Consider the following 22,653-nt stretch of genomic DNA (forward strand, 5'->3'; position numbering starts at 1 on the left):
CATCCACCATGGGACATAACACCTTCTTAATGGATGAACATCATCATTACACCTGTAGCTGAATCACCATCACTTCTCAGAGTCTTTACTTAGAGACTTAGGAGTTCTGAAAGAAAATGTAAACCCTTTGGGAATAAAGGAGCAAATGGCAAAGCCTGTCTTTCAACCTTTTGCCACTGAAGTGTTATTTTCTCCCATGCCCTTGAAGAGTGTAGTTTCAGCTTCCCCTTTCTTCTGCCTCCCCTTAAAACTCACTTAGCCCTCTGGAGAACAGAACCACTCCTGACTGCTTAAAAATGAACTAGGACTCTCCAGAAATTTGTTGCCACATAGTTCAGCCAGATCTATATTTAGTTTTGCACATCTCTGGGAGTTGAAGACCTGAATTATAACACTATTTCATTTGTTTCAAGCAAACTCAGAAGACACTAATAACAAATGTTGTGTGACCCAGGTCTCAATCACTGCAGAAGGAGTCAGGAAATTTTGTTTCAAAACTTGAGGCAGAACAGAGGGAAAGCTAGCATATGGAAATAACTATTGATGGACACAATTATATTTTAACAGAGAATACCAAAGGTTTGAAAGCTCCAAGGAATCAAATTAATGACCTGGGAAACAAGCTCAAATTAAGAAACATCAGGTTGGGGGTAGATCTTTAGGGCTTGCTGGCAACAAGAATAGAAAGATTTTTTTAATGGATTATGGAGGTGTTGGGGATGGATAATCATTGATTTCCTCTGCAATATATCTCTGCTCATTGTATTTCTAGCAATGACAATCAGGTAACACCCATCATGATGTTTATCAAATGTGCAACATGTTACAGATCACATTGTAACTTTCAATTCATCTGCTTTTTCCAGACTGATTTTCTCAGTGGTAAAATTAAGCATTAGTTCAAGGACTGAAGTTACTCTGTAATTACACCAGTACAAATAAAATGATGCTCAACCTTCTTTATGGCTTTTAAAATTCATATGCTATTTCATAAATGATTTTTGAACTTTATCTAAATTTAAATACTACTACAATCAAGTTGTTTTTAGAAGCACATTGTAGGTTTGATTCTTTGCTTGTCCTAGTGCAAAGCAGAAAGAAGTGCCTCATCTCAAAATTGTAAACGCACAAAATTGATGACAGAAGGGAATCGGACTCTTTGGTTATTTATAGAATGTTAATCTTGTGATTATACTAATCAGAATCATTATTTACGTGGTGCCTGTTTGCTCAAGTATATAGCCATCTCTCAAAGACACTCTGAAAGGCACAAACTATTTGAATACATGCTCTGTATTTCAGTAGACATATATGTCTGAAACATTTAGGATGGTCACTCCGGGCATTGCTGAATACACAGTTAAAGAATAAGAACTGTTGAAGTGAATGGCAAAGTCACTATATTGATCAATAAAACTGAAAACCATCTCTTATGTAAAAAATAAATTCCAGGCAATCAAATAAAGCCTACTTCTAGTAAGATTCTCTGGCCACAAAGACTAAGGATGATGGGGGCAAGAAAGAACATTGAAAGGATGCAGTATGGGGGTAGAAGAGTACACCAGGATTGTGGTGGCACTTTGAATTCCTGTAGTCCATCAGAAGGATGAATGAAACTCATCCAAAACCATGTGGATCCTGTTCCTGATGGATGGAGATAGCAGTGTCGGGTCACTTATGCTTATGGGCTGTAAAGGCCACCTGGCTCTACAGCAAAGACATTATGCGAAAAAATAAAAATAACTTACTCTTTAGTGCTGGTTAATCTGTGATTCGGTATTGGAGAGATACAAGGTGGGAGCAGGCATGAAGCTGAAGGGTCCTCCAGGCGCTGCTTCTTGCTTTCAACAACAGTATCCAGGCTTTCTGTCTGCTTTAACAAAAAAGGTAGAGCTTGAAAGATCCAGCACCTATGCACAATTTCACTTGCCATTAAGAGGAGCTCAGGAATCTCAGTATATTTCCTTTACAGTAGCAGCAGTTAAATACTGGTCTAAGAGAAGTGAAAGTCACCTGAAATCAGGGCCAAATGTGTTCCAAACACATGACATGAAGTTATGTAACAAGTGACATAGCCAGATAATTAGGAAGCAAAACGCCTTGTGCTATACTTATCTTCTATAGTGCACTGGAATTTAAGTAATAATTCAGACAGAATGACTTGATAGTACCAAATCTTACTCAAGTAAATAGCTTTTACTCATTGACCTAATGGAAGTTGATGGGAAAAACTTCCCTGAATAGGTATTCTTGACAGGTCTAACAGACTACAGGACTGAACTGTGGTAGTCATTAACAGCGATAGCTGGTTTAAAATTTGCTTTGAAAGGTTCCCTGATGCATGACTTTTGTGCCTGAATTAGGATGATACAAACAAAGCTGATTACTGCTCTGTCACTGGAACCTTCATATCAGCCTTCAAGCCCACTAGTAGATGGCTAAAATAAATCTTTTAATAGCAGGATTTAGAAACACAGATCAGGTTCTCCTTACCCTGTTTTAACTGTTGCTATACCCTCAAGTCATCCTAATTGTTTTTTTTTCCCCCCCTTGGGTAGCAGTGAACAATCACACAGCAACTGAATGGGCTGTTTTGGAGCATAGCTTATGTTTGTACAATCCAAGAGCAAGATTTATTACTTTCTGATTCAAAGTCCCAGCTAATGAAATTATAAGGTTCCAACTTTTATATAACACTTTTTTTTTTTTTTCTTGAGACCCATCAGTTTAGTTGTCAATTCTATACTCGTTTTTTAGCGAAGATTCCTTCTCCATCATACTGACACTCTACTAAGTTACGCACCAAGAAGATTTTTTGTATAATTAATATATACCCTGGTGTACTTATACATACACATAAGCATATACATCCCTTTCCTCTTTCTTTTCTCCTTCTTTCTTACATCTCTGGCTTTAGAGTACAGCTAGAATATAAATTGAATAAAAACCTGCTGAGTTTACTCATATGATTATTTCCACCTAATTCAATGGGGAAGGAGCCAGTGCAGTGACTCATGTAGGCAGGGGTGCAGACTCTGTGTCTGCCTGGCATTCTGTCTTTGTCTTATATTAACTCTCCTGTACCATTGGACTGCTCAAACTCAGGATTTCAAGAAGTCCACTAGAACAGACAGCTGAAGTCACATTCACAGTGTTTTATAAGGTTTTCAGTATAAAAAAAAAACATGCCATGATGTCTTCTCATAGACAGACCAGAGCACAACCATTTCAGCTGGAAAAACTGACTACAAAAATTCATTTATGATATAAAACTTCAGTTTCTTTTCTGAAAACACATTTAGTTTGAAGTGCACTGTCATATCCCACAAGATAGGATACCCTTGGGCATAAATAACATAAAAACACATGATAAAATGTAACGCCTTAAGTCAAAATATATTTGCTTTTTCAGGTAGCTGTGTAGAGAAAGCAGCTAGTTAGGCAAATTATATTTCTATGAATCACATTTGTTTATACAATAAAACAATATAAAGACTAAATTCACCAGGAGCCTAAGGAAGCACCATTCCACTGACTTTAATGAAGCTATGCCTGTTTAAGCCGATGGTGAAAATGCCTTAATTCTGCAGACAATAAAATCCTGCCTTCCAAACAGAAGTCAAATTTTCTTAGTAGGGCTTAACCCGTAGTAATATGAACTCATCACTGGGAATCTTTCTGCAGATTACAGAGCACTGAAAATTAATGGGTAAGCGAGCAAATACAGTGAAAAAGCTTGTAAAGACAAATCTCAAAAAAAAATACACTGTTCATTGATTTTGTCAGCTGGAGTTTGTTTTTTACTATTTTCTGATGTTAATTTGTAACGTACTAGTAAATGCACTAGTACTTTATAAAAACAATAAAGTCCTAGTGTTATGATGCCTCCTTACAGTGCTGCTGCAGGTGCAGCGAGGAATCACTGACTACAGTCCTGACCTTGAAGATGCATAGAAATTTAGTGTTTTCCTCTGAACGATGAAAATGACTTACCTTGTGTTTCCTTTTGGATTTTGTGGATGTTTTTTCAGCTGCTGGGGTAGGGGACTCTCGAGATGGTCGCCTGTGTTTCACATTTGCCTCTCTTGGTTCACTTTTCACAGATGTGGTCTCAAAAGGCTCCTGCCCAGGTATCCTAGAGAGTAAACTAAGGTCTATTTTCACCCATAGAGATTTGAGTTCTTCATATTCTCTCAGTGGGGACAGAAGTTCATTTTGGACGATTGGGATAGGAGAAAAGAGCTGCTCCTCCAAGTCATTGCTGGTCTGGTCAATGGATGTGTTGCTGCCATTGCTAGTTAAACTACTTACGCTGAGGATGTTACTGCCAGAGTCCTTCACCTTGACGCCGTTGCCAGACCCAGTGCAAGCTGGCAATACCTTAGCCTGCAAGCTTTCCTCCTGGTCTGTATTTGAGTCAGAAGTAGATGAATCTGTTTCAATGAATTCCCGGGACTTAGGAACAATTTTGCTGGGGCCTCTGTACTTTTTCTTCTCTGAAGTGAGACCTGTGCTAGTTCGTGGTTCTTTCCTTGGAGCGGTCTTCCCAACTGCTGCTTTAGTTCGAACCTTTGGCTGCTCGGGGGGTTCCTGTGTGTCTTTTTCTTTGGGAGTGTTGCTGGTATTATTTGGTTTGGGCCAGTTATACTCTTCTACACTGGAAGTCCTTTCTACCTTTTTGGGTTGCTTTTTCCCAGTAGTCCTTTGTGAAGTTGGCTCATTATGAGCTGGTGACTTCTGCTTGGAGCTTTTTGCCTCTGGAGTTTTCTGGGCAACCCGTGGCTTGGCTTTCTCTCGGATGGGACTAAGGATTGCCCGGTCTTTGGAATCAGTTGAGGGCAGGCTGCTGTTGAGCTTCCCTTTGTTTGGCCCTTCGGCCTGCTGGTTGCTCTGGGCCTGGGAGCTGGTCTCACTGTGCGGCTCATTTTGATTGCTGATGATAGTCTTGTTGTGGGGGTTCACTTTATTTAGCCATTTATCCAGCTGCCATTTGTTTGTTGAGGGAGGTTCAGGCTGCAGTTTGAAGAATGACAGGAACAAATGTCAGGCAGAAGCAATGCTTTTTCCTTTAAATGAGAACTTTTTTAACATACCCTTTTATTTCAGTCAACTAGTGGTGACTTAGTTTTATGGGAGTATTTATGGAGTATTTATGGTTAATTAGGCTTCCTTATCTGGTTTACAGTGTGGCCCTGGAGAAATTTAATACAACTAAAAAGTTTAGCTGGTCCCTGAAGACACAAGTTTTGTCATGTTGCCTTTCCTTAGTCCCAGCTGAATACTGTGTCAATAAAATCTTCCCTAGCTACTGGCAAAAATCTAAATATTTCTTTAAAGCAATTCAAATGTAGGCCAGAAGGATTCTTCCAAAAGCTAGAATGAGTATGTGGGTCATACACGTAAAACTGTAAAGGGAGAAAAAAGTCAACAGCATCAAACAGCACAGAACTCCAACATTTTCCTAACAAGGAGCAGGATTTCACTTCTTTCCATGACTCCCCCTCTGAACTCCCACTGGGGAGGAACTGAGAGTGCGGCTTTACCTCCGGCGTGGCACTGCGCGACTCCTCGTTGCACTCGCTGTCACTGGAGCTGCTTTCGCTGTCGGAGTCGGACTCAGAGCTGCTCTCAGACTCGCTGGAGCTCCCGGAGCCGCCGCTGGAATGGGCCAAGCCGGTTCCGTGTGCAGCTGGCACTGGCAGGCTGCTGCAGGGAGAAGGTCCTCTCGTGTCAGTATGCTGCTTGTCTTTAATAAAGTGTGGTCTTAGGGGGAGCCACCTAGCAAAACCTGTTCACACTGACTTTCCTCAGTGTTAACTCCCCCTCCTGCAGTACAGGAAAGCTCCAGTGGTCATGCCACCGGGTATGGAGCCAGTTGGGTTTATGGTTCATGGGACACACTGACAGTGGTGTTAATAACATTACCGTCATCATCACCCCCAGTGAGAAACAATTCAGCGTCACAAGCCTGAGCTTATTAGCCCAATGATTGAGAAAACTAACAATCACACTTAAATAATTAATTAATGGAATCATGGTTTCTTCATTTTTTGCCAGTTCATTTATAATTTATGATCAAAGGAAGGACATCAGGCAACCAATATTGGACAGGGCATTTTAAAAATTAATTTCAATGAATACTTTTACACTGCCGCATACAGAACCTACATATTTTTGATAAGTCTCCAGGGACTTCCCAAGAATTTTTTATTTATAGCTGTTTTTTCTCTCATGTTTATGATAATGCAGTGAGAAAACGGCATTCATGCTGAAAATAAGCCTCTCTGTGAAATCTCTTTTTCTGCATGTTCAACTGTCCTCCAAGATGTATTTATTAGCAGTGGTGTCATTGGGTGTCATTGTTTTTCCTCAGTATTTATTTCTAAACTGAGAGGTTGAATGACCCCAGTTTTTAGCACCACAGGATTCTGCCAGTCAGAGTCTTTATAAACTCATCTTCAACTTTTTTTGTCAGGGAGATAACCATAAGGTTTTATGTTTCTTTGGCTGATCTATATAGACACTTTTTGATGACTGATTTTAAATTTGTGAAGCTGACAAAGCAAAATGTTTGAAAATTGACACCATTTGCTAGCACTCCTTTATGGATATTCAATACTTCACCTTAATATATCATATGATGTACGTGTCCCGTACTGAGTGATTCAGAGATGCCTAGAAATTATAATGCAGCTTTGCCTTTGTTTCAGCTATCTGTTTTTCTACTTTCCTCTGAGAAGGATTCAAGTAAGTCAGGTACATGCCCTTCTTCCCCTTTCAAACTGAGGCACTATATGCATCAAGATGCCCTCTTAAAAACCCACAGTAACCAAGAAACTGGAAGTTAGAAAAGCCAGAAAAAAATGATGTGTGACACTGCTCTGCTAGAGTCTTTACAAGTATTACCATTGGCTTCTGTGACAATAATAGATGGTCTTTAATTTTCTTCTTACGCTAAGCTAATTTCTCTCTCCCTCCTTGTTGGTAAACCTATCCCTTACACTGCGGTTGGTAACATAACTGTCTCTTTGAGCATTGGAATGGCCCTGCAGTGCCCATTGACAAAACAGCTTGGTGCTTTAGGGTGCATTAATGAAACAAAATTACTCACTTGGGTAATTGCTACAGATCACTAACTTTGTTGCTCATTAAGTGTATATACTTTTTTTTTTTTTTTTTTTTTTCCTAGAGGCTCTTCACTCAACTGATTCAAGTAGAGCTACTTAAAAAATTTCAACTGGAAGTTACAGGTAAATCAAAAGAACAGATGCTTTTAAAAATATGGGCATTTCCAAAAGTAGTATGAAAAATTAAACACAGCTGCATTAAAGAATGGATCTTACAATTTGTATTAAATGCCATTATTTTTAGACACCATTTGTATACTTATTTTTCTTTCTTTGTCCCTTCTTTTCAATGAAGCTCAATAAATTGTAGGGAAATAAGTTTTTCACTTCTTTTTTAGAGTAAACAAGGAAACAGAACAGTGGAGAAGTGGTGAATGTTTGCAGGAGAGTTTGCCTTTCAATTCACTATCTTATAATTTTTGTCTATATTTTCTGTTTGGAAACACTAAAAGTAGATGAAACCTGAGTTTTCCTACTTCACTTCAATCATTTCCAAGAAGAAAGAATAAGAAAAAAATAGAAAAAACTTCAAGGATTCCCAAACTGAGGAGGCTCTAAATACCAAAATGGAACATCAGCCTTGAAAAAAATGTTATTTATGGAATTATCAAAACAATGAAGTTGTGATTTAGAAATTACTTTTTCCCCAAATCTGTTAGCTTCATCTGTTTCACTTCTATTTTCTGTTTTCTCCCCAAAATGGAAGCGAACTTGGCAATATTAATGTTTCACCCTTGCTGAAAACCCCACTTCCCACAACCCTAGCAGAGAGCTGGCTGTGAAGATGAAGAGATGTTTAACCCTCAGCAGCCTCTCTGCGAGCTCCGGGCCGGGCATACGGAAGCCTGGCACGTGTCAGCGCTGCAGAGAGTAGCAGGGCCCATGGCTGCACCGAGCTGGTGGGGTGTCAGCCACGTTCCCTGCAGCCCAGTTCCTGCAGGGAATTAATGCACCTTTGTAGCAGAGCATATGAACCCGCACCAGCCTCTTGCGGCGACAAAGCTCCTTGCCTGCGGTGGTTTATGCCCAGGCAGCCCCCATACAGAGGGATGGGGGGGGGGGACGGGGGGGACGGGGACTGTTCACACATCTGTGCAGATCTGCTGAAGAAAATGCTCTGTTGTCAGTGCTGGCAAGTTTGCTCTCATTAAGATAACTGATTTAAAGAACATCACCTCTTATAATAGATCAAAGAAGGAAAAGCCAGCGTCCCAGCAGCTAAGGCCAGACCCTTCTAGCCTTTAAACACAACCTACGTCTTTTAGCACTCTAGAAGAGAGCTGACACTGTAGCTGAGATGCGCTTACACAAAACAACTGGAGTTGTACTATAGCAGACTGCAACTGTCTGACAAAGAACTCAAAGGGCAAGAATAAAACCATGGAAAGAGATGGCAGCTCCAACCTGGTCTTATTTTCTTTCTTTCTGCACATCAGCCTCAGAGAAAGTTATCATATGCCAAACATTACTGAACAACACAGCTCAGCAAGCTTGCAGGAACCAGACAGACTCAAAATAATGTTTTTCATACAAAACACAATGAGGTCATATTTGTCTTTCATCTGGGATAATAAAATTATGTCTTGGCTACATTAGGCGGTTTCATGCTGAAGGCACCATTGCTGATCTACATTTTTAAAGTAGAAGCATTTGTATGCTTTGCAAAACAATCAGATAAGACCCAAAATGCCTTTCCTAGCATCTCACCATACTAAAGATAGAGAGATCTTGCACATAGCTACATGCACAATCAACTTCTAATAATACTGTTCAGCAGAACAGAAGAAAATATACAGACCTTTCACATACAAGTTCATGGAAAAAAAAAAAATCTTTGCTTCCAATAAAATGAGTTTATTGAAGAAATTCTGGGTTGTCTTCTGGATTTTTTTCCTTAAATAAAATGCATTTTTTAGTTCAAAAGAACAGTTTGGTTGCACTCTTCCCAAAAACTTCTTCAGTTTTAAAGTTAAATCACATTTTAAAAGATGCTGGGATAGATTCTAGATTCTGAAAATGTGCATTCAAGCAGCTGTTATACAAATAAATTGGGCTTCTTCGCATAAGTATCAACTACATAAACTGGGGGGGTCGCCTCTCTAAGAGACTTTCAAAGCAAGCTTTGTTGTGTTGCTAAGATCCAGACAAGGAATGCCAGCCTGGACAAGGTTTAAAATGGATTTAAAGCATTTTATCATCAGACAGAAGTCCTCAAAATGACTAAAGGCGGCAGGAAGCACTGGTATTTGAAACACTTGAATTTTTATTTCTCAGCAGGAGATGAGCACTCATATTGTTCTTCAGTGTTTGGGTGGACAGTGTTTTTATTTCATTTGAACTAAAAAAATATTAATAAAAACAATGCTGCACAATGGAACACAGTATTGTTTGGGTAAATAACACTTAGAAGAAAACCAGTTCATTATTATCACTTGAGATTTGAGGCCCCTACTGAGCCCAGTGACCCGCTGTGCTGGGATCTGTGTAAATACATGATGAGACACAGTCCTCCGGCCAAAGTACTTGCAATCCAAACACACAAAGCAAACATTAGAGGTATTACAATCATCCTCATACTCAGTGCAGGCCTGTCACATTCTCTAAGGGTGAGGCCTCTCTACATTAATGGAAACATCAGTTTCACACCCCCTCTTAATTTTGTTCTCCCCATTTTCCAAGCCCTGTGCTCAGCACTTGAGCTGAATCCTTCAGGGTAGTCAGACATGCTCTGCCCTGACGCAGAGCCCTGACCACGGGTGTGCGATCTGGGAGGAAAAATACACATGTGACTCAGCAGCAAGGACCCCCATTACTCAGGCCAGATGGATCACCATCTGCTTACCCCTCTCTAAAGTAGCTTCTCCTCTGCCATGGAGATGCGAGACACTGGAACGACACTATGAGAACCACGATGATGTCTCTAGTTGCCTGCAGACTGGTAAACTGGTCTCCTCTCTGCTATCAAACAATACAGCAGACAGAAGAGACCTGCACATCTGGCAGCAACCTGGAAGGAAAACCTACTGCAGCACTTTCACCTACCTCCCTTTTTCTGCTTTTGCAGCACACGACACTTCCCCTGTCCCTTGCTGCTTGGCAGTATGATTGTGCACAGTGTGGACACAAAGTATGAGATGAGAAATGTCTTGAAAGAGCAGACAAGCACCAGTATCACCAGTAGCTGCCAGTGGTTTTCAGCACTTATCTCAAGCTTAATTACAGAGCAGCTGAGACTTGCAGGTGTGTGACTGATGATGGCTCCTGGTGAGGAACTGCATCAAGCTCATCACACACCAACCATCTTTCTTTCACTGCAGTTCATTGGTACAGATGATCTGCCTACATTTAAGTGTCTCCCTGCAGCTTGCCTATTTTTTAACTCATAGGTTATTATTGCAAAACCATTTAAAGCAGTCATGGTATTATGTGTCTGGATTATTATGCTGCCTAGAGAACTGAAGGCCCTACACTTTTTTTGTTGTTGTCGTCATCATCTAGACTATTATATCATTTTCAACACATCATTTACTCTACTCTTGTAATAAATTATTTCAAGATTAAACCTGGTAGTTACAACAAAGATAATGTGAAATACTAAAACTCATTAACATCTAATATGAAAAATAATAAACTTTTTACCCTGTAAATACATATGTAGAAACGTCATATAGTTCAGAATACTGCAGTAAAATTCATCAAGGAACAAAAATTCCTAACAAATCTTTAGCTTTCTCCCTGAACTTTTCACCAATTAGATGTAGTCATGTTAACTGCTGTGAAGAGAATTTGGCAAATACACAGTGCCCTCCAACAATAGGTTTGTTCATTTCCAACCCTTCCTTTTTAGAGTAACGATGAATTGGCCACTTGTTCCATTGCTCTACCCAGAAATCAAAATGTAAACTTAGAGAAAACAGAGTGCTGATGGGCAGTGGGAAATTGTAGATGGGAACTGACCAGTGAGTCAACTGACTCAACTGACAATGTACTTCCAGAAGAAGCAGCACTCCACAAAGGTTGCTTTACTGCACAGTCCTATTTTTAGGGAAAATTCAACCAAAGAAATCTGGAAAGGGGAAGATCTATGTTGGAAGAGTGACTATTTTGCTTTGTGTCTGAGAAGAAAATATGTCTGTGCCTCAGTTCCTGCTGAGTACAAGAGAGACTATGTTGCCTATCCTTAACCTGGCTTGTCTATTTAAAATGCAAATTCATCAGAACAAAGACTCAAATTGCACAGGGCACTGAAAACTGAGCACCCAGCTCTGAGTAAGACTTCTGTGCACTACAACCACACTACAGCATCTACCAGAGTAGATGGTAACACTCGTTCTTGGGGAAATACTGTTGTTCTCCCACTCACTTCATTCTGAGAGAAGAGGCAGAGAACAAACCAGCTTTAGCTTTTCTGAAGCTATCACAATCTCTCCCCCAGAGTCTATTTCTACAGAAAAACTGTGAACCTGATGGGCATTGCTAGGAGTTACTGGGCTCACTGAATTCTGTGTAGTTGTTCAAAAAAGGCTGCTTCATTATTCTAGCAGATAATAATAGAGCAGCACCTAGCAGATTAATATTTAGTGTCAGAATTTAATACCATAACTGTTCAATAACGAAGTTTTATTTCTCTTCTATTCTTACACCATTATCAGTAAGTAATATTCTCTTCTAATTTGAAAGGGAGCTGCCACTTTTTTGTAATGAATTGTTCATATCTATATCTTCAAAATTCTATATGACTGCCATTAGATTGCTTTTTAAAGAAAAGAATTGCTCTGAATGATTTGTTCACTGCCTTTCCATTGGTTAGTATTTAATTATTCATCATCAGGCTGGTAGGATTCAAATCTAAACTTTCCAAGATTGGGTTGACACAGGAACTGAAAACGTGCATCAAGCCCTTTTAAAATATTAATCAGCACCCAGGTCAATGAAATGAAATAAGGTGTGGAAATTGTTACTTCAGCTAACATTAGCACGCATAGTAAGACATCACTTATGATGGCTATCTCATGTCAAAACACATGGAAAGGGAAAACCTCTCTAATATGTTATTCAGGATGTGGCAGCTGATCTGCCTGTATCAATCCTGAACACTGTAATGCAAATAGGAGTTCTGATTTATTTTGAGGGGGACAGTAATTTACAAGATGTTGTATGTAAAAAGCCACATTCTCATTCTACTGTGTTCAAAAGTAACTGTTTTAATCAAAGACTGTTTATAACAAGGTTGATAGTACCTGAAACAATTTTTTTTTCATATACATATAACCCTTTTATACTTCCAGCTTTAAAAGACCATAAAAAAGGATAGTAAAGATGAAAGAAATAAAAAGAATGACAGAGCTAACTCCTATGAGCCACAATCTATGTCAAAGCAGAACTAAAGTGATTGACAGCTTGCATTAGTAATGAATAGAGTGGGGAAAAGCTGCCAAGAATCCGTAACAAGGTCAAAGCCTTCCAATAAAGAATTACATTAGCCACAAATCCTAGGTGCAACTGTGTATATACATCTGCAATGTGACTTTAACCACGGTACTGTTTCTACTGTCCTATTCTGTCCCTTTTCTGGGTTTTATTCTTGGGCTACAGTAAGTTCTGACTCTTCATCACACCTGCAATAAAGAACAGGTGTAATGTATCCAACTGCCTCTGAAATTACAAAAAACAAACAGAAGAGGAGGAATTTTAATGGCACATCCCTAACGGTGCACATAAAAAACTTTCTGAACTATTGGTATGGTAATTGCTCTCCTTCCAATTTCACAGCACTCTTATAGTACTTGACATGGAAGAGAAGGGGATTTTGCATATTAAAAGCAATATTGTATCCATGATTTGCGTATGCATCACCCTGCTCACCTCAGAGTTTGGAAACAATTTTGTGAGCATGATATTATTCAGGGAATGCAACGTATGTAGACTTTTTGATATACAATGTTTTAGTGAATGGATCTGAGTGTCAGAAAGTGTTATTTGTACTATGCCCCGATGTGCTACTGTTTGTCGGGCATCTGGAAGAACAACAGTATTATCTCTTACTCTGAGACTCCAAAAGGCCTCATTTGATGTAAATGGAACCATTTTGTTATATTAATGTTGCCCCACCGAATCAAGCTAGATATGGGTGTTGATATATAGAAACGCATTTATTTTCCACAAAGGACATGCAGAATACTGCATCTTTCAGTACGCTTTGTGAATCTTCTGTGAAAGTTTAAAAGTACATATTCACCCCTCTACTGTTTACAACTTTAAGTTAACATAAAATGGTTTTTAATGAATCACTTATTTGCACTTTGATTTTATTTATTTCAGCAGAAAGTCCAATTGTGGTCATGATAAAAAAAATCCAAAGCGAACCTCTAAAAGCAAAGTGTTGGCTTTTTTCTTGTTCATGTATGGCAGAAACTTGGACACATAGCACTGTAAATGAACTACCCTGCTTGTTCTAACTCAGTTCTACTTCAGTTCCAGTGGAAAACAGAACCCAGCTTGCAAAGCCCACTGGGAAGAGAACTGGGAGCTATGGGACCAAAACACACTGCTGCAGATGGATCCACATAACACCTCCAAATCCTCAACATTTCCAGTCTCATCTGCTATCTGAGGAAAGCTAATTTTACTATCCCAAGCAATCAAACAGCCAGAAAACATGAGAAAGTGGTATTTTTTAAACTTCCCCGTATATGACATCTCCGAGCTTGAAGAGGTGCCAAAAAGCATATCCTGATTTTCCAGAGCTTTACAGCAGACATGCAGTTGTTCACACCTGTGAGATACGTATAAGTGGCACAACTTCAGCTCAGGAAACCATCTGAGGATTTTCTCTCCAGGGGAATCCCTTGGGAGCAGATCAGCAGTATAACCATTTCCAGACCAGAGCAAATAGGATCAACCAGCAACACCAGTCTATGCAAGTCAGAAAAGGGAAAACAGCCTGTTTCAGTCTGTTAAACCACCCCTATTTAGAAAAGGCCCAAGATTGCTCCAACTGTGGCTATTGTCAGGAGCATGATGAGTAAAACAAGCAATACAGAAAAGGGCAGATATAAAAACTGAGTACAATCAGAACAAATTGGGTAATATTTTACTAAATGAGATTCAGCTGCTCACAAACTGGTAGCAATCTCCATGCATTATACACTGTACAGAGCATGAAACAGCAGGATTGGTGCTAGAGGCATGGCGTGGCTCGTAGGCATGTACTCAAATGATTAAGGCACAAATAATCCAGCTCTGTGGAGATGACTACTGCACCTTTGTAAAGACAGACAACCCTGTGGTTATAGCATTGGTCTAACACTTTAGAAAACTGGCTTGATTCCTGTGTCTCTCTGGGATTTAATGGACAAAATAATTCAATTCCTGTCACTTCTTCCCTGTTTTCAATACAGATAATATTGTAAGACTCCCAAGCATATTTACGTTCATCAGATTTAAGCTGTAGGATAACAGGAGCCACAGAAGTACACAGACACTAATGAAAACCACAAGAAGACACTTAGTTTCACTGCTACTGCCATAATAGTAAAAAGGAATCATCATTATTAATAATGGGCAATTACTCTGAAATAGTTTTTAAAGAAGTATTCCTAAAGGCACATGATGAATTTATGGCTCACCACCAGAGCCTTTCATGGATATAAAGATGTACTTCAGCACACATGACTTGTTTTTTGAACAAGAAGAAACCTGTCTAGTAAAATATTAATAGAGCTGAATTCTGAAACATAGGTGTCTTCTTTACAACTTACTTTAAAATGGGGTGAAAAACTCCAGTTGGAATTGAAATCTAAACCTTCACTATATTTCTGTCTAAAGTGAGTTTCTTTTAATGCAGTTGATATTTGCCAGTTACATAATACACTGCTATATAGATTAAAAAAAAAAAAAGATATTAAATCTATTTAGGATTAAATATCATCTTGAAGGATCTTATGGTAAGAACAGAGCAGCATCCACCCTTAATTATGACATATGAAGGCATTAAGGAAAAAAAGGTGCTGCTTTGAGTGATAAATGGACCCGAAGATCCTTCACAACATTCACTATAAATCACAAAAGGCCATTAATAAACGGTCAGAAAAAATGACAGTTACTACAAGTATCTGCTCTCATACTTTGCTTAATACTATCAGTGTCATGTTTAAACCTGACATCTTAAATCTTCAACATGAAAACCCTTTAAGTCAAAAGGCTCAGCTATTTTAAACAGAGTTTTCTATGCTTGTTATTTTGAATGACAGCAAAAGGAAACAGAGAATCTTTAATTCTTTAACTTTATCTGGCTGAAAATCTTGCCTTTCAGCCTTTTTCAACACCAAAATAAAGGGAAGATCCTATTAGCTTCCGCACCTACTTGCTGGGATCTTGTGGGCAAAGAGGGTTGCCGTGTCTTCCAGAGGGAGCTGGTGGTGCTCAAAACCTTCAGCATGGAGCTCTGTGGGAGCCAAGTCAAAACACCACGAACAGGATTGCACTGCCTGTGTGCACACTGAGGACAAGTTCGGAGCCAGCTTTGATGTAAACGGGAAAGACTAACTGGAATCACCAGAAGTAACAGCTGCAACACTGAAGCCTTCCTGAAGAGTTCCTTCAGTACTTTATCCCCTCTGTCACACAGCCTGCTTTCTTAACCTCGGCTGCGAGAAACTGTGATGCCTGGCAGTCACTTAAAATCTGACCTGGAAAGGACGGTGGACAAACACTGTATTCCCCAAGAGTGGGTCAGGAAAAGAGAAGTCGAGTGACCATAATCTTGAGTATAAGTAGGTTTTGTCAGTGGAGTGCTGAAAAAAATCAACATTTTGTCTATTTTTTCAATATGAACAAAATAATTTAAAACTTTAAGATTAGCTAAATTATTTCTTCTTAAATACCTTCCAGCTAAGAAGCTTTCATTCTGGACACTTCCTGAGTTACAACAAATGGATTTTTCAACATTACTACCATCCATTTTTCCTCAGACTGATGAAGGGCTATTGTATCAGCAATGATTTGTTGAAGATCTGCCAACAAGCAAAGGTCAGGAAGACTCAAACCCCTCATGAATACAGAGGAAAACAGACAAAGGTCAATCTCCCTTGAACTTTTTAATGTTTTCACCTTGATAAGCATTCCTTTAGTAAGGTACAAATGCATTCTTCACACTTCTGCCCAGACAGCCTCAATCTCCTAATGCTCCAGTGTGGCATGGTGGTTGAGGCTTACATGAGACCTGAAGCTCTCTTACTCATTAATGACAAAAATCAGTAGTGAGATGTCACTCTACTAGCAAGGAAATAGAGAAATATTCACTTATCTTCTGCATTAGAATTAAAAAAACTGATCACCCTCTCTAATTGTGCCTGTAGTATTTGGGCTATAATGGACAAAACAGCTAAATTAACAAAGGACAGAGCTCAGAAGCCAGACCCTACAGTAGAAGGGAACACAAATGTTCAAAAAGGCTGTTCAACTGCTTCTGTAGTAGGTCTCCAAGGTGCACACCACCACCAGTGCTTGCATCCCTTGCAAATGCACAGGGAGAGACAGAGACACTATGGCCCAGACCTAAAAGGCTCACTCTGAATTTCAGATCAGTACTAAGCTGGATTCTGCTCAGTAGTAACACTGCTTGGCTGATCTCTCTCTCTTTTTGCAGAGCAAAATCTACAGAGCCGGTCTGTAAGTTCAGATGATGCCTTCAAAACTCTGGAACAATTTAGCATCTATTCAATGCTTTGTTTCCTCCTTTGCTTTTTAAATGAAACAACATCCCTAAATGTTCTTATAAGTGAGTTGTGCAGAGGCTGCTGAGAGAAAACATAGTGTGGCAGTATGTTCCTCCCACCACGCTCAAGTCAGGCTGGATTCCTGCACCAACAGACTGTCAATGGGAGTTTGACATGGGCAAAGTTTTGAAGCTGAAAGCTGTACTTGCTAGTTTTGAAGTGGAGAGGCTGTTATTTTTGAATCTGAATTCATAAAACATCACATATCATCTAGGTTACAGATGGACTCAGGATCCCACACTTGGCTGCAGAGTTTGGATAACTCACACTGCATATCTGGGGTTTGGGTTCAAGCCCATCTAGAATATAAATTTAGAATGAAAGAAATATACGCAAATACCAGGCATATTATAAGACACTGCCAGCTGTTTTCTTCTACTTACAAGACTGTTTCTGAGAAAGCAATGTATTTTTTTAAGTATACGGTGGAATATGGGAGCGATGACAAGCTGGTATCCCTGAGTTCAATGTGAACGTGACCTCATTCTCAAGTGTAGGGTGTCTCTTGTTCCTGACGCATGCCTTCCTAGGCCTCTCAGGCTACATTCTTTATTAAGTTTGTTGAGAAATGGAACAGCATGCTCACAACCTTTTTTTGGATCTCTCCTTGAAAAATATCTATGTTCTATCTGTGCTTAAATGACAGCCTGCTGTTCGTTTTCCAAGAAAATCCATGCCAAAAGTCCGGATACCATTTAACTCACAGGCTGGTATACACAGAGCTGGCCTTGCGGGTCATGTTCCCAAATGAGTAATGGACTCACTATATTATCCCTGGCAAGTCTTGCAGGTTGGAATTTTCAAACAAAAGCAAACAAAATCAACTTTTGTTTTGTGATTTGATTATTTTTTAATGCTACAGCTTATTCATTTTGGTTTATTAATTTGTTGGTCCAATGGTTTTTATGTGCTGCAATTCAGAATAGGTCTCTCTCTAGTATCATGTTTTATATAGATATGGGAAATGAAATGCAAGTCTGATACAATTACGGTTGTATGCCATGCAAGACAATACTGTAAACACGCCGACAGCCTGAAAAGCTGCTTAGCAAAATGATCTTAATACACAAGGCAGTGTGAAAATGTAAAAAGAATCTATAATGACAACAAAGATTAGCCATTTGCTCTCTAACCTTATTTACAGAAGCAATCAGAGGTATTCAGGTCGAGTTAATGACCCTGTCTCCAATTAATTCAATTGTCGACAAACAACACTGATGCAGTGGTTGTCTTAGAGTCTGCCACATAGTCTCTGAGGGAATACATAAGACTCCATTAAAAGTGACAATAATAATGCATTTATTACTGAAACACTATTGTATTATAAATAAATTCCTGATGTTAAATTATGCTCCACGCTTTAACAGAAATTCAATTACTGAAATAATAAAAAAGACGGTGTATTTGCCAAGTGTTTGGACTATAATTTGGCTGCTTAGTTACCAGCAGTTGGCTGTTTTGCAATTTCTTGTTCATAGAGTATTTCTTTTGAATAAATGCCAGACTTTTTCATACAAATTTCATGAACAAGTTGCAAAATGAAATTTTGAGCTTTTGAATCCAATTATGAAAGACATAACTAAATCTATTATTGAAAAAATATTCTTGAAAGCCCTTCTTGCTGTTGTTCGGCTCTGTGTAGTAATTGAGGTAAGCACAGGTGCTGTTCATTATGGGCCATTGTGCACCATCTGAATTCTGGGAACTAAGGAATTCTGATGGTTTCAACTCTGTTTGTGTGAATAACAAACAGGCGTGATTCGGAGGTTGTTTGTACAAGCTTGCACATTGCTCTTTTGGGACTCCTAAGACACCTGCTTACCCTTTTGAAGCCAAAACAGTATCATTTATGTTCTGGCTATTCTTCCTACAATGATTTTTGCAGAAGCAACGTATTTGCCCACCCCTCTTCCCTCAGGCTGCTATCGATGGCAGAAGTAGGAACAAAAGAAAACAAGAATAAAATAATTATCTAGTGGGGACACGAAGCCTTAGAAAGGCTCTTTTTGGCTTGATGAGATTCAGACAAGGAAAACCTTGTGAGAAAAGAAGGAACTGCTCCTCATATTTAGCCTCATTCCCCCTCTCAACCAGTTTCCTGTGGTAGACTGTTAAGCATAAAATATAATTTATTTTTTTTCCTAGCACCAATCTGTCTTCCCTCTTTGGGGCTTGGCCACGTATTTATCTTGCTAATGCCTCACCCATTGTCTTCAGATGTTTTACATGGAAGACATGAAGAGATGCATGCACCTTGCATCCTGCTATGTGAGTGCAAATGAAAAACTGCTGACAGTCTTCTTATTGGATCCCATAGGTGCCTGCAGCCATATGGCAGTGTGTATGTGGGTCCTGGCTCTTCAAGGGATCACAGACTCTCACCTCTGCATATTTCCAAACGTGCTGTCTTGACTATATATTTCTGCTGACAGTGATTATTTACTTTGCACTTTTATTTGTTGATGCATTGCTAGTACTTATGAGCAGAGATGTTATCAAAGCATCTGGGGATGGAGTGTGTATTCGGAGAGCAGCAGCCAGGCAGCCCAAAGGAAGGAAACATTCAGGGTAGGTTGTTGCAGTCTCAGTGTTAAACTGAAAGGTACTTTTTTTTTTTTTTTTTTTTTTTTTTTCCCTTGACACTGATTGCAGTGCAACTAAAACTGCCACAGTTCAAGTACTTCTGAGAATACAGTGAGCTGATGGGACAATCTATCAGACAACGCTTTGCAGAAGTCAACAGGCACAAAAACTCCTTGAGCAGTGTCCTGGGTTGAGTGATGGGGTTTTTTTGGTGTCAGGGGAGGGGGCTATAGGGGCAGCCCCCTGTGAGAAGCTTCTCAAAGCTCCCCCAGCTCCAAGTCAGCTCCACCTCTGCTCGAAAACCGAGCCAATCAGCTGCGCCTCTGCGATAACGTATTTAAGAAGGGACGTGGTGATGGGCAGTGGGACTTCTGAGGAGGAGTTGCTGCAGCTGCATGAACACCAAGGTCAGTGGAGGAACGGAGGAAGAAAGGAAGGGGGAGATGTGCTGGAGCAGAGACCCCCCTGTATCCTGTGGTGAGACGGCAGGGCGGCCCCCCTGCCCCCCATGAAAATCTACAGTGAAGCAGACACTGATTTATGGCCTGTGGTTTCCGCCCAGTTGATCAAGGTGCCGTGCCCGAAGAAGGTCGGGGTCTTGTGGGAAAAGGTAGACCCACTGCTGTAATTCAGCACTGGGAGGATTGCTGCATGCGGGGGTGTCCCACACCGGGGCAGCTCGGGAAGGGCTGCAGCCATGGGAGGGAATCCAGTCGGAGAAAGTTGGTGACCCATGACGGAGCAGTGTGGGGAACGCTGTGGCCCGTGGGAGGGACTCATGTCAGAGAAAGTTTGTGGAGGACTGTTTCCTGTGAGAGGAGGACCACAATGGAGCAGGGGGAAGAAGTTCCAGAAGCTCCCTCCACCAAAGTTGGAAGAAATGGCAGCACTGACTGCACCCTGCATTCCCTGCCCCTGTGCCACTGGGGGAGGAGGTAGAGATATCGGGAGCAGAACTGAGCCCGGGAAGAAGGGAGGGGTGGGGGGAAGGTGTTCTCAAGATGTGGCAATGCTTCTCACTGTCCTACTCTGCTATGTGTTGTTAGTGTCTGTAATAAATGTATGTTCTTTTTTTCTTCCCCTAGCAAGTCTGCCTTTTGCTTGTGACCATAAAGGGTGATTTTTCCCCATTCCTGTCCTATCTCGAACCCCAAGCCTGGCTCTCTGTCCCTTCTTATTGCTGGAAGAGAAGGGAGACAGAGTGGCTGTGTGGTGGTTGGCTGCCAACCAGACTCAAACCACGACAAGCAGATAGAAGATTCAGATATAATTCAACATCTGCAATATGATTTTTCAAAATTTACAGCAACCAAAGTTAGATGACTTATTCTTTGAATTAATCCCTGCCAAATTACACCATAAGACCTTAGTGCCACCTGAAAGTCAGTTTAAGACTTGGGAAAAGGAAATAATCCCATCCAACAAACCAATAATTAAAGAAAGGCAACCACTGTCCTGAACTTCAGGAAAAACAGGCCTACAACAAAGAAGGCTTGGGATTTCAGTGGGCTGTAGTGCTGAGGCTTTTACTATATTAGAAACTGTCTGGCAACACTGGGAAAGACCATATTTACATAGGATAAGCCTACAGATTTGTGAAGGGAGTTGAGGTGGTAGTGAGGGACAAACTGGTATCCTATTCACAGTGTCTGTCTTCAGTGATGAATGGAGGCATCCTGCTTCATCCAGGCAAAGCAGAAGTGGGTATTTCCTTACAGATGTAGGACCAATTAGCTACACATTGGAAAAGGAGAAGTAAAAGAAAAAGGAAAAAAGGAAAGGGAAAAAAGTGAAGGAGAAGGTGAAGGAAACTGAGAGCACTCAACAGTCCAATAACACTTCAGGAACTTGAGGTGAAGCCGGTATTATCATAGCAGATTACATGCTGAAATAAGTTCAACAGAAAAACAATATATGCAAGGATGAGAAACAAAAAGAGTTTTATTGGAGAAGGTGGAGATCAAAATTACACCCAGGCTTTCAAGCTCCAAGAGCAACCACAAAACTACAGAGTTTGTATACAGGTACTGTTTTTCATTTGGAGTGTGCCATGTTTTAATACACTGGTGTCGATTATTTGGGGTTTAGGCTTTCTTAAATGAGTCTTATTTATATTTTGCAACTTGCAAACAAACCATAAACTAAATTCCTGGCAAATGCTAAGTATCAGCTCTGAGATAAATACTCAAGTCACTGGGACTATGTACAGTCCTGATTTTTGCTGTATCTTGTTCAATTTTTATATATAAGCACTTAGTGCAACCATCCCTGCAGGCACTTGCAAATTCTGTACAACAATATGAAAGACTCAGGAGAAAGACATTTTCTGTGAACCTTGCTCAGTTTAGTAGCTGTTGCTCACATGTGGGGAAGCTGCTCATTCTCTAAAGGAGAACAGATATTTAAGTGGAACAGGCCAGATAACTTGCCACAGCCATTTCTTCTCAGTAAAGAGGACCAACACATGAGGGGAAACAGACTCTATCCTTTAAAAGAAGGTAAGTGTGAGCACTTGCTTTGTGTAGAGGATACCTTCACAGGACTCTACACCATGTCTCAAACCTGTGACAACCTGCAACAGTGCTGGGCTAGGCAAGATCCACAATGCCACACGTAGGAGGCATTAAACACAAAAAGAGATTCTTTGCAAGTGTGGCTTTAAGGAAAAGTCCAAAGAGAGAAAGGAGAAAACGAGAGTTTAAAGAAGTAACCATTGAAAGGGGCAGCAAGACAAGGTCTGCTACAGGACAGAAAAACTAGGAGGTCTTGAGATGAGGGTTGAAAAGATACAAGAACACATGAGTAGCCACAGCCAAGGCAGGAGAAAGAAAGGCTATGTTGAACAATTTGCCATTTTTATTATGATAGGAACAAGTAGCCCAGACTTTGTGGACTGAAAATGGCCTTATATTTCATATAGCCCTTGACCACATGATTTTTTTGAGGTATTATAGCTAGATAACAGTATGGAAATTGTAAACATTTGGCCCAGAAAAAGCTTTGGAAAGACTTACTCAGCTCTCAGATTCCTGCTAGAGAGACTTAACAGATCATTCTGTCACTCCTTACTTCTGCTGAAGGCCCTCCCTCCTCTGCAGAAGTTTAAGTCACTGAATGTCTTCTCAACACAACCAGAGAAAGAAGTCTTACCATCCCAATCGTCA

General features: G+C 40.1%; 1 protein-coding gene across 4 annotated transcripts in view; it reads right to left on the minus strand.

Moving 5' to 3' along the window:
• The window catches only part of AFF2 (AF4/FMR2 family member 2), a 349,249-nt gene that overhangs the window by 38,550 nt on the left and 288,046 nt on the right, over nucleotides 1-22,653 (minus strand). For 3 of the 4 annotated variants that reach the window (XM_042807366.1, XM_042807364.1, XM_042807367.1), the window contains 3 exons: nucleotides 5,544-5,706; nucleotides 3,994-5,013; nucleotides 1,749-1,873 (listed from right to left, as the gene is read on the minus strand). In XM_042807366.1, the coding sequence (XP_042663300.1) occupies nucleotides 1,749-1,873; nucleotides 3,994-5,013; nucleotides 5,544-5,706 (1,308 nt within the window). The remainder of the gene's footprint in view (nucleotides 1-1,748; nucleotides 1,874-3,993; nucleotides 5,014-5,543; nucleotides 5,707-22,653) is intronic. The other variant, XM_042807365.1, reaches the window with a different exon arrangement.

The sequence above is a fragment of the Tyto alba genome, unplaced genomic scaffold (genome assembly GCF_018691265.1).
Source record: "Tyto alba isolate M040663 unplaced genomic scaffold, T.alba_DEE_v4.0 Super-Scaffold_5, whole genome shotgun sequence".
In the NCBI taxonomy this organism is placed as follows: Eukaryota; Metazoa; Chordata; class Aves; order Strigiformes; family Tytonidae; genus Tyto; species Tyto alba.